At 30.8% G+C, this 13,404-nt stretch overlaps 1 protein-coding gene across 2 annotated transcripts; it reads right to left on the reverse strand.

Annotated features, from left to right (window-relative positions):
* Window positions 1-2,449: 2,449 nt before the first annotated feature.
* Window positions 2,450-5,325, reverse strand: LOC137835579 (uncharacterized). Of its 2 annotated transcripts, none has more exons than XM_068644152.2 (4): window positions 5,145-5,325; window positions 4,762-4,860; window positions 3,956-4,116; window positions 2,450-2,750 (listed from the first exon to the last, which is right to left on the reverse strand). In XM_068644152.2, the coding sequence occupies exons 1-4, from the start codon at window positions 5,242-5,244 to the stop codon at window positions 2,643-2,645; spliced, it is 468 nt and encodes a 155-aa protein (XP_068500253.2). In that variant the 5' UTR covers window positions 5,245-5,325; the 3' UTR covers window positions 2,450-2,642. The 2 variants fall into 2 exon arrangements, with proteins under 2 accessions (XP_068500253.2, XP_090158739.1); XM_090302613.1 differs by having other exon boundaries at window positions 4,762-4,971.
* Window positions 5,326-13,404: the final 8,079 nt, after the last annotated feature.

Genomic DNA, 13,404 nt, shown 5'->3' on the forward strand with positions numbered 1-13,404 from the left:
AACGAAAATGCCTGAAAATGGATGACTTACCTCATTAACTTGACAAACGAAGCTTACACTGAATGTTCGTGCACAACAATGAATGTAACCTCCTCTTTTGCAGCTCAAAGCAAAGCTTCACACATCCATGAACTTCCTTTTCCTCACCATTCAATGTTTTCATAAGTGAAGAAGACAAGGGCATTGTAGGATTTTTAAAAATATGTCGGGTACGAGTCACAATTGATCGGGTGCAGGAAGCAATTGCCTGTGCTTTGTCCCTCTATGCCGAATGACCAACATGACGGGTAGTTATTAAGTACTTGACAATACAGAGGACGTGATTCGGCATGTATAGGTGATGTATTTTTTATCTTCTTGTTTGTTTTCCTTTCACCAAATATGAAAAATCATATTCAATAATTGAAACTATTGCAAAATAAATATTTATAAAAAAATAATTTTTTACATATGCACATAATAAAACTAAAACTATTAAAATTAGATAAATGGTAGCTAAAAACTTAGTAACTATTTAGATGTCAATTTATAAATTAATTTATAATTTTCTATTAATAATAGAAATTACTTTAGATATCAATAATTTTTTAGTTTTTAAAATAATATCTAATTTAGTCAATATAGTAACTAAATATTTTTTTTCTATAATTAGTTTATATTTAATTATTTTCTTGTAATGATAATTGTTTATTCAATTATTATTTCCTTTTAAAATTTCTTTTAACTCCCCATATTTTCTTCCTTTTATAGGTCTAGAATAAGTTCAAATTATTCCTGAGTTGGAAATATTTTGGATTGTATAAATTAAAAATTTATTTTAAATTGCGCAATCCATAATTTAAAAAATTATTATGAATTGTATAATCTGAATATTTATTATGTTGTACAATATTTGGATCCAAAAATATATTTAAGATTATGAAATATGAAATAAAAAATCTTAAATATATTTTTAAATCCAAAAGTATATTTAAAACCATAGAGGAAGAATAACTTTCTCTTAGTCTAGTGTGCATACAAAACCTACTTGCAATGAAGGCTTTAAAATGCAAAGGCGCATATTCCTTCACAATATTGAGACCATTCATAATCATTGTTAGAATTTCTGGTTGGGCACTAGAGAGAGAGAAGACAAAATTAGAGTCATAAATATAAATAAGGTTTTTTCACACAAAGCTTTAATAATAATTAATTTTAAATGAATATTTATTTAAGGATGTTGTTGGAAGACCCTTGAGGTGCAATTAACTTCGTCAATATCAATTGATTAATATGAATTCTAACAAATATGTGTGTTATTATGTTAAGTCCTCATTGTTATTGTTTGAGTGGTGGTATGTGTGTTTTCGGGAAAAGTTTCATGTGAATTTAATTCATTTACTAAAAAAAAGAGTTTAAATCTAAGTTGGAGCATTTTCAATATAGAATATTTTGTATGTATACTCATACATTACATGACTTCTTACACTTAAAGCAACTCATTTTCTGTAATGGTGGAATCGAATATTTGCACCTTACAATAATGGTTAAACAATTATAATGGTGTAGTTTCTTCATTTTTTTTTCTTTTTATCTACAACAATAATTGTACTTTTATAGGTAAAGGGGCCTAGATAATACATGTGACTGGGTGTACAATTACTCATGTGTCATTAATCCTCTATTTGCTTCCTTCAAGACTCTTTCCTTAAATGTTCATACTTGATAATGGATAACTTGTAAAAGGCACTCCAATGCTTAAGTAAGTACTCTTGTAAAGAGTATATTCTGGTAAATGGTAAAAATATATCTGGTTCATGTGTAAAGAGCTTTATTTATAGCACAGGTTATGGGCTCTGCCTATGATGGACTCTGTCCATGATGGGCCAAATATCAGTTATTAACTGACTTGCATCGTGGTCCCTTATTAATAAGAATGAACACCCTTTAGTTAATCAGTTATTTAGTTGCTTCGTCGGAAAAACCTCCCGCATATTTTGGGATATTAATTATGAGTCATTAAGTGCGGTTGTAACTGTCATCACTATCTTTTATATCTATATCTTTTATTGTGTGTCTTGATACATTCTTTCACTCGATCAGTGACCAAAATCGAGATCGACTTATCTGGTACCAACCGGTACAATAATTATGTTTTCTTAAGTATTTCTTTCTCATAATATATCTATCAAATATAATATTTTCAAAATATAACTCAAATATTATATAAATAACTTATCATCCACAAATCATTTAATAACGATAATAACCTACCAATTCAATTATTTTTTATATTATTTGAGAATTTTTTTTATCATTGAAATCTTAGTGAAAGAGTGGATTTATTTTCTTATGTCTGTTTTTTCGTGAAAAAATATAAAAGGAAATGGAGGGTCATTAAACTCATATTTACTCTTATGATTTACATTATTATACCTTTAACGCATTGAAACTTCATCTACACATAGACTTTCATTCATTAAATTCTTACTTATTTTTCATTAGAGTTGAAGTCATTCCTAATTGTTGTCCACAACTTCACTCATAGAAGCTTAAGATTTCATCTTATTAACAAGAGTTTGGCCAAAGATGATATATCTTCGGTTAGAACTTAGAACAACCAGAGATAGTTGTCAAAGTAGCTAAGTAGAACAATGGCCACTTCAGATATTGGACACCAAAAATCCCCAACCGATTTTTAAATTAAAGGTGATGCATGTTAATGGCTTGTTCTTTTCATTTTTTAGTGTCATCTCCACGGTGTAGGTGCCCTGTAAACATTACAGACAAGGAATTGATCTCAGGTCTCAGTATACTGTTCCATATTCAAAAAGTAGAAAAGGTTTACATCCCAGTAAACTGCTATCGTAGAAAAAGCATGCTTGAAACAAAAACAGAAGTACATAAAAGTTTTACATCAACAAAACAGGTAATAAAATTGATGAAAAGCCAAGTCCAAGATCAAGAAGAGAATATCAAGAATAGACAAGTCGTCCTTAAAATTAGGGTAGCTACAAATAAGTCCTTAAGAGGATATAATGCAAACTTGACTAAGATACCACAGACACACAAAGAAAGAGTAGATAGGTCTGACACTACATCATAATTAGTAATTGAGTATATAAGAGATTTGATGTCACCTTCAACTCAAAACCTCTTAAAACCTTAAGATGGTGAATTTGTAGATTTTTCTCTTTATATATTATTCATCTCACTCATCTCCACCTAATGTGAGACTTCTAACTCTATACTTCAATTCCTCTCGATCTTCCCCTCAATTGTAAGTCCGTATCACACATTGCAAACTCTCCTTCGAAATCCAAGTTATCTATCCACGAGTCCCTTTCTTGTATAGTTGGGTTGGCTTTTGCAAAAGCTAGCTTGGGTGGTTATTAGGATAGAACTCTAAGGATTTGATTCATAAGCGCAAAAGCAAGGCGTTACACACAAAAACACCAACTCTAAGAGTTGTCCATTTTACTGGATTGATTTTACCTGTCAGTTTAAATTACTATTGATACATAACCGGATACCAAAGGGCAATTACAGATTTTTACAACTCTACACTAGCTAGCTTCATGAAATTCCATAAATTATATAAGATTCAGAAGCATATTAGATAGAACAGAAGGAAAGAATAATACAATATCAAATACGTTTAATCAGATAACTAATGTAATCACATGTTAAGTTTTTCAGCTTATATAAACCTACATGTATGGGCACATCACATACTTTGCACTAAAGGGTGCAAAATGAGTTTGGAAGATGAGATGAGAGACCAAGAACATGCATTGCTGCTAAACAATATCTCTACTGCTCGACAGAAGATTAATCTCTTTGTCTTACTCTATAATTGCAAAGTTATATGTTAAGGGCCTCTTCATAGATGTCAATGGAGACTTCATTCATGATAGGGTATGATTATTTATAGGCTTCATAGCTAAAAGCTTATATTTGGTAAACTGAAACTAACCGGTGGGGCAAATGCAGGTAATTTTTGGGTGTGAGCAACCACAAAACTGCCAGTAGCAACAGGACAAGATACTTCCTCACAAAAATCATGGATTTCTTTATGGACAACAAAGCCAAAGTATGCAACTATAATTACCCACTTTCCTCCATAAATAGCTTCACCTGCATTCAAGATAGACAGCAAATCTATTCACAATCAACTAAAAATAATTACAATAAACCATCAATTTCATATCTAATGTATTACTCTCTCCTAAATAGTCCTTGAAGTAAACAAATTATATAACTAATCCCTCGAGTACTAAAAACAATACTGAATAGTCTCCTAAGCATTAAAGATTCCTTCAAATTGGTTTAGTTAAGTAGGGATTAAATGGACATTAAACACTTCAAGAGTGTTGATATGTTCTCAACCCTGCACCAGATTACAATTTAATCTGGAAACAGAAATAACTTTTTGCTGAAATGTGAATTCCATATGAAAAGATGGAGCAATTTCAAAATTGCATTGTGACACATCATAGTTGTAAACGGTTGTGCTCAATTGTGAAAGTAACATTTTACTTTACATAAATCCTTGAGAAACTAGATTGATTGATGGTTTACTCAAATAATTAAGTGACGTATTAAAATGCTACATAAGATAAGTATACCATGATTTCGTCTATCCCTGTAATCACCACACGGGGTTATAAATATAAGTACAGTTTGTTAACATAAAACACTTGGTCCCTGCATGAAAGAAAAATCGAATTTGGGGGGGAAAAGAAAACAAAATGAAATAAAGATACAGAAGATAGGGTTTACCAGTAGCAGCTGAAATTTTAAAGGTGACAGGCCTAGCACGTACAACAGGGTCTGGTGTGATTTCAACTCCAGACACCTTTACATCATAGTTCACATCAGCTGCATAAATTTTCAATGGAAAATTAAACACAAAAAGAAAGTCACTAAAGTTCAACGAGACCATATCATGAGTAACTGGGCGCAATTAGCTGTGAATTCATTATGCATAACCTGTGCATGACATAAAAAACAGAACAGAATTTATCAACAAATTGAATCCGATTAAAATTTATCCCCACAAATAAAGTTTAGAATTTTAATCTGGAGGACCAATGTGATGAGCTAAAAAATCAGAATTGCAGGATAAATTTTCAAAGAGAATAAAAGGGAGAGTGAGGAAGTACCGCAGTATCCGAAGGTAGTAGCTTGAGCGTGGGCAAATGAAAGGGTAAGGATGAATAAGCATAAAAGATGGTTGAGCTTTGGGTGAAGCTGAGACTCCATGGAAAAGGTTTTCGAAAGACAGGGAACAATGTACCAGGATGCATCCCGTTCTCATATGACTTGTTTGGTTGGATAAAAATTGGAGGGGGAGAATGGATACACATATTATTTAATTGATAAAAATTAGTAAGGTGGAAAGAATTAGAACTTTGTATTTTAATTTTTAAGAAATTATTTTTTTATTTTTCATACTTTTTACTCACTTTATTTTCTTTAATTTTTTCACTACATAAACATGGAATACTTTAGTTGGGATTACCATGTCAACACAACTCACCACTCCAATCATAGATAGTATGGAGAAACAAAACTCTTAGGGTGTGTTTGGATTAGAGGGTGTGGGGGAGTGGAAAGTTGAGGGTGAGTGGGAGTGGAAGTGTGAAGAAAATTGAGGTTGTTTGGATTGGGGTATGTTAGGGTGGATGTGTGAAGAAAATTTATTGGAAATTGTGAATGATGTGATAGTTGTGAGAGTATTTTAATATATTTTGAATAGTAAAATTTGTAAGATTACAATTTTACTCTTTATATAAAAAAAGAATAAAGAATGATTAATCCTATTTCATATTTTAGTTAATTATCATTTAAAATTAAAGTATAATTATATTATTTAACATTTTATTAATTAAGAATTATTTTTTATTTAAGTTAATTTATTTACATAATTTTAATATTATAAATGATTTTATAAATTATGTTATGTTATATATATACAAATATATATAAAATTAATTTTAATAATAATTTCCATTATTATGAATAACAAAATGAATATATTTTAAAAAGAAAATAGAAATTTAGAATATAACATTAATATTAAGTAGGTGTCAAAATATATAATATAAAGTCATTACATGAAGAACATAATAGTGTTAATAACATTTGAATCCTCCTAGTGGAGACCTTCAAACGGTTTTCTAGAAGACATATCTTATTCCGTTGTATGATAATAATTTCATCTTTTTCATCGGCAACGTCTTCAATGCACCATTTGAAAAAATTACAGCCTAGAACCATGTCACTTCTAATCTGTTTTGAAGAAAACAATAAAATTGAACAATGAATAAGTTTAAAATAACATTCTTAAGTTTATTTGAAACCTAATTGAATAAATTTTACCTTGTAGTTGGGACAACCCTAAAAAAAATTTCCAGCATTTTTTTGTGTTGTCGCTATTCTCAAAACAGCAAATTGTCCACGATCACAAATAGGATCAACGAAGGCACCTGTGGTCCCAGTAGCATGGGTAAAAGTACCACGTTTTTGCACACTACAACCAGTACAACTAGATGACGACGTGTTGTGATACGCAGACATTAATGACACTTAACCAATGTTGTCGAAGTAATAAGATGGTAAAAAGTTGCATTAAAAACAATATGATTATGTAAATAAGTAGCATGAAAAGTAGCATAAAACCTTAACAATAACAATGTCAACGTCAAAAATAACAAACACAATTCATCAATGTTCAACATGAAACTTAGAAATAAAAATAACAATGACAATAACATAATAATAACACACTCAATGGCCTTAATGACGTCGAATGTCAGCCAGAGTAACCTCCATTATGTCCATTCGGGTATTCATCTTTTCTATGTCGGACAAAATTTGATTTAACAATTCCCTTTGAGTGGGGTTTTCCTCCTCAGGTTGACCACCTTCATCATCTTGTGGTGACAATTCATCCTCTTCATCATTTTTTTCGTTTGCATGTTGTGGTCTACCAAGTTGCCATATGCCATTGACCTGGAATATATTTAATTTTTTCATACTTTTTTTGCCAAAGTAATGATTCCAGCCTAGCATTGTTGTTTGTTCATTGGACAAGTCAAAGCCATACACCTGCAAGATCCTCGTTATCAAATTTGCATATGGGAGAGGCATCTTGTTATCCCGGCATTTGATGATCTGTTGCATTATGTAATGAGGCCAATTAATGCGTACATTATTCTTGATTAACCACATCATGAAAATATCTTCATTCAGCAGTTGTGCATAATTGCTTCCTCGAGGGCACAAGATATGCACCCATGTGTAATGCAACAGTCGGTCATTCATCTTCAGACTACCGACATTTTTCAGATTTTGACCATCAACATCTTCACGAATCATGGTGGATAGTGCTAGTGCTCGATCAAAATTCACTTCCTCAGGGATCGTCCCGAGGGTTAACTTAAGACCGTCATACTGTAGATGAGCAATGGTCATCCAATCCACTTCTTTGATGTGTATCATTTTTTCGCAAATCTCAACGGCAAGGTGACCAGCAGGTGTGAATTTTGCATTTGTATAAAAAACCCTTACCAAATCCTCATAATACGGAAGATTAATTCCGAGGAAAGGTTGTAAACCTTGCCAATTCAGAAGATTTTGGAATTCAAATCCTGGTCCAGCAAAAAATGGAGTATGCATCACTTTTGGTGGTAATACTGCTCTTGCGTGAAAGTTCTTTTCAAAAACCACCATTTGACGCCTGATACTGAAGTATCTTGAATAATCAAGAACTTCTGGAATCCTCATTGGTGGAGGAGGAACGTCAACATCTTCTGCTGTAATCATGTTCACGAGCATGGGTGGTGCTTGGTTGGACATCTTGTTCTAACAATTCATTATCTACTTCTTCAAGCAGAGACTCATCATTGTCGATCCTGCGTAGAAAGTTATGCAGAATACAACAAGCTAAAACAATTTTTGTCATAGTATCCACATCATAATGTGGCTCAGTCCCACTGGCTATAATTGGAAAACGTTTTTTAAGCACCCCAAAGGTTCTCTCAATTACGTTCCTAAGTGATGAATGTCGATGATTAAACAACTCTTTTGCATTTTGTGGCCCTCTTCGCGAATATTCTTTCAAATGGTATCTCACCCCGCGATAAGGTGTTATTATATTTCGTTTTAACATAAAACCTGCATCACCAAGATAGTATTTTCCTACAAAGATTGTGGAAAACTGGGTTAGTATATATTACTACAACCTTTTAATTGTTTTGCACACCCAATCCCCTATAACTAACCTTCTGGAATAACCAAAGGATCGCCTCGTACCAAAACATCTTTCAATATCCTTGAATCGGAGGCAGTTCCTTCCCAACCGGCTAAGACATATGTGAACTTCATGTCAAAGTCACAGGCTGCAAATATGTTTTGGGTTGGCCAATCTTTTCTCCCTCGAAAACGAGGCGCATCAGCACGTGCAACCTTAGCACGTACATGACTCCCATCTATGGCCCCTAAACAATCCTAATGTAAACAAAAATTCATAACTTTAATTAACCACAAACTACAGAAGACATTACACATAATTTCAAGTAATGTTTTTATCAACAAACCTTAAAGTAGGGGAAAAATCGACTGTTGTTAAGGATGTGTGGTTCTACAACCGTTCCATTTGGTTGAATTAAGAATTCCCCCTCCAACCTTAAAATGGCACTCAAAACATTATGAAAGTGACGGGAAACTGTTTCTCCAGACCGATGGAAAAAGAATGACACACTTCGATTCTTCACATTATGCCCAATAATGTGCAGAAATTTCGCTACTTGTTCTTCCACGGTTGATTGATATGCATCTTTAACAAGTCCAGTTCCCCGTATTCGTTCACATAATTGAATGAAAGCTTTCGGTCCCATGCGAATAATGTGACGAGATTGTTCAGTGTGAACCAAGTACTCCATCAATTCTTGTCTACGACGCTCTTTTCGTGGTTGGGACTCACTGATACAGTTGCTTGTAGTAGGCATTGTGTGTAACAATTTCAATCCAAAAGCAATCATACAAAGAATCATGACTGATGCACCTTCATTATTTTTTTTTATTTGTTCTTCGATTTGTGAAATTAAGTTCATGTTCGCCGCAACAAGATCGTCATAAACTGCAACTGTTTCCTCAAAGTTTACCATCTTTGCCTCGTCATAATTTCTTTCCGAAGTCATACCGAACGCGGTTACCGTATCGGTGTAAAAGTACACCAATACAGTTACCCTAAAACGTACTTTTAATTAATTTTAATAAAAAAATTAATCAAAATTACTATATCATTCAATAACATAATTTAATCAAACAACAAATAAATATAAACAAATAAAATAAAATAAAACCTAAAATTTCTATTTCTACTTCTAAAAATATTCATTTTAAATACATATATTTTTATTTGGATTCTGTACACTTATTTATCTTTGTAATAATTTATTATCAATCTAAAATAAAAATTTTCTGACAATTTAAATTACTATAACATTTTTTATTAACATTTAATTCTAACACCAATAATTTATGTGAAATACAAATTAAAAAAAAAAAAAAACTCAAAATGATATTTCTACTTTAAAGTTTTACTGTTATTTTTAATTAATACAACATTTTTATAATTTTTTTATTATAACATTAATAAATTATGTTTAATTTACAAAAATGAAAACCCTATCACAATATTTTTAAATCTGTTTCATAAACAATTTATTTTAAAATAAATAATTACTTTCTACATTTATAATTAAAATATCAATTAAAAATAGCACTTCTAAAATATCAATTACTTTTTAAAAAACCTACAAATTTCTATTTCCACTTGTTAAAATATTCATTTTAAATACATATATTTTTTTCTTATAACAATTAAATCTTATAACAAAAATTACAAAAATATTTTTTTAAATCTTTTCAACTAATAACATTAATAATTTATGTCCAATTTAAAAAAATATTAACCATACAGAATACAAATATTCATTTAAAAAATTATCTATTCTCTTATAAACAATTAAATTAAATGTTAAAAAAAATTAACTTTGTATATTTATTATTATACAATATTTATTATTAAAAATTCATATTTCTTATGTAATGTTTTTCTGACTTTTTAAATTAGTATATCATTTTTTTTATAACATTTAATTCTAACACCAATAATTAATGTGAAATACAAATTTTTAAAACATTTTTTTAATTTTTTTAATTATAACATTAATAAATTATGATAAATTTACAAAATTGAAAACCCTATAAATTTTTTTAAAAAAAATTGAATTTTATTCTGTCTAAATTAAATTTTGTAAATCTTTTTTATAAACAATTCAATTTTAAATAAATAATAACTTTGTACATTTCATACAAAAATTTAAAAATTCACTTGTCTTTAATCACCTAAACTTTAAAAAAATTTGTTTCCATTCTGAAAATCATTCATTTCATACAAATAAATATTTTTTTTAAATCTTAAAAAAATTATAACTATCTACAAAAATTAAAACACCCAATCAAATAATAACAATAGTTTACTAACTCCTTAAAATAATTAACTAAACTAAAGTCTAAACAAATTATATTACAACCAACCAACAATAATTTAGTAACTCCTTAACATAATTAACTAAAATAAATTCTAAACAAATTATATTACAAAACCATAATCATCCAATCATAAATATAAAACAGAAATAAAAAAAAATAACTTTACATAAAAAAAATTAAAAACCTAAAGACAAGCAACAACAACAGCACAAGCAGCACAATAGGATGACTTAGGATGAAGAACACTGCCTGAAAATCACATAATTTTTTTTTCAGAAACATAGAATTCCAAAAAAATATAGAACATAATCGATTATGCTCTCAGTTATGCACAGAGGATAATCGATTATCCAGGGATAATCGATTATGTGTGTAGGCAAAAATACACCATAATCGATTATGGCACACAATAATCGACTATGGCCCATTTTCAACACACCAGATAATCGATTATGCCTGTAAACTTTTACAGATAATCGATTATGTGTGTAGGCAAAAATACACCATAATCGATTATGGAACACAATAATCGATTATGGCCCATTTTCAACACACCAGATAATCGATTATGCCTGTAAACTTTTACAGATAATCGATTATGTTCGTTGAAAAATCGATTATCTGTCCCATAATCGATTATCTGACTTGTTATAATTAAGGCATAATCGATTATGCACCATTCCAGACTTTAGCTCTCACCTCAGATGAACCCAGATCAACCCAGATTAACACAGATGAATCACAAGAACAACCCCAGGACGTGAGATGAACAAGGTATACTAACAGAAACGAAGATGGCTTATAGGAATCTCTCCAACCACACTACAATGCACTCTCAGATGGCTCGGTTGCTTTCGTTTTCTGTGAATGGAGGAAGGAACTTCATGCTGTTATATAGTCACGCCCACCTACCTCACCCACTCACCCACCACTGCATTCACTCTCCATTCACTCTCCTTTCACAGATTCACACAGAGTCAAACGATTCCTGAGCCAAGTCAGGAATCTCATGGCTTCATGTGGCATGCATGCGCAGGGGCACTGTTTCTTGATTCCAGCAAAAGCAAGGGTAACTTTGTAACTTGCTTCGGATGACTTGGCACTCCCCATCTACAATGCAACTTTCTCTTCTTCTTTGCGCAGATAAACAATTCACTCAACTTTCTGCTCCCCTCCACACTCACCCGCACCATGCATGGATCCAAACGGGGTGCTGTTGTGACATCCGTCGTCGCCAACAGTGGCACCCCTGGATCCAAACGAAGCCTTAATATAATATTATTCGTGAACCCTATTTATGAATTTTTTCTAAGAAGTATTTATGTTTGATTATTTTATTGAAAGGTTTGATAATGGGTTTTTGGTAAAAAAATTGTATAATTTATTTTTGTATTTATTAGAATAGAAAATAAATTAAATAAAAATTTGGGTAATTCGTATCTCGTTGATACGTTTTCTATTCTATAGAAGTTGTCATAATACAATAAGATTTCAGGCTAGTTTAAATGAGATAAAGAAGTTGTGTTAGGTTAAAACAACTTTGATGAAAAAAATGTGGCTAAGTGAAATTGTCTTTTTAGAACACGACTTTGATTAAGATGAATTAATATTTAATTAAATTTGTGAGGATGTGACACGACTTCTGTTCAAAATAAAAACAACTAAAGTCGTGCATAAGTGTGACAATTTCCGTTGTTTTTATTTTACATTGAAGTCATGTCATACTCACACGACTTTTTCACTGAATTTTTTTTAGGAAGTGTGTTTAATAGAGTTGTGTTGATTAAAAATGAATGGAAATGTAAAAAAAGAGTGTAAAAATTAATAATTTACAGAAAGTAATCAAGTATTTAAAATTTGTGTATAAGAATATATGAAGTAAAGAATTGATGTATTAAATTATTTTGTTCTATGTGTATTTGTGTTTGTTGAATGAAAAAAAGGTACAAGTAAACAAAGTAAATAAAGAAGGAGAGTATTAAATGAAGTATAAAAAAAGTACATTGAAAATAAATCTAGATCATAACATTGTTGATATTACATAGACTGAAATTAACTATCTATGAGACAATGTGATCTTCTTTTTCTTTGCCTTCGAGGTCATCCTTGTGAATCATGTTCGGTATTAGGAGGCGACGATAGTGGATTATCATCACTATATTCTGGTTGGTTGTCCTCAGGTGGATTATCGGACTCGTGCGAAGACATTGTGGGTCGATAACAATGCATTGACGATACTGGATGGAATGTGGATGGTGTCATCATAATGGAAGTGTCAAATATATTTGATGGACCTGAAAAAATATTTTTCTAAGATGGAAAGTGGTGTAAGTAGACAAAACTTGTTTGAACAAAAAATAGGAAACATGTTGTGGTGATAGTCCATATAGTCGAACATCTCAATTGGTTGAGGAAAAGTCTATTGTCGAGCATTTGAAGAAGACTAGATGAGATAGCTATGTTGAGTTTTGAATGAGATTGTTCAATTTATTATACCGTGTCGTACTTAATGATGGAAAAAAAATGTTAGTTTAGTTTGAATAATAGTACACTAATATAAAAGAATTAAGAAATGAACTTACATCATCGATGATGATGTTAGTTGTAAATGCATTATGCAACGAGTAGTATGTCCAATATGTTATTGTGTGTACGTATTATCATGTAAGTAATCGTTTTTTTATAACTAAATTCTTTCAATTACACAACTACTCTCATTCATTTCACATTGTTATTCACGTTATTGTGAATTTCTTAGGTTGAAAGGAAAATGATTTTAATAATATTTATTATCGGACATATCCAAATATATTAAGTGTAAAAACTTGCATCAAGAACTCAAAAAAACCACGACACACT

This window comes from Phaseolus vulgaris, chromosome 5, assembly GCF_051622355.1.
Source record: "Phaseolus vulgaris cultivar YP4 chromosome 5, ASM5162235v1, whole genome shotgun sequence".
NCBI lineage: Eukaryota > Viridiplantae > Streptophyta > Magnoliopsida > Fabales > Fabaceae > Phaseolus > Phaseolus vulgaris.

What these genes read in the sequence shown, in the direction of transcription:
- LOC137835579 (XM_068644152.2), bottom strand. Translation starts at nt 5,244, where the DNA reads ATGGAGTCTCAGCTTCACCCAAAGCTCAACCATCTTTTATGCTTATTC. An exon ending in TAAAATTTCAGCTGCTACTG is followed by an intron (nt 4,117 to 4,761) that starts GTAAACCCTATC and finishes TCTTGAATGCAG; the next exon opens with GTGAAGCTATTTATGGAGGA. An exon ending in TACCTGCATTTGCCCCACCG is followed by an intron (nt 2,751 to 3,955) that starts GTTAGTTTCAGT and finishes TAATGTTTACAG; the next exon opens with GGCACCTACACCGTGGAGAT.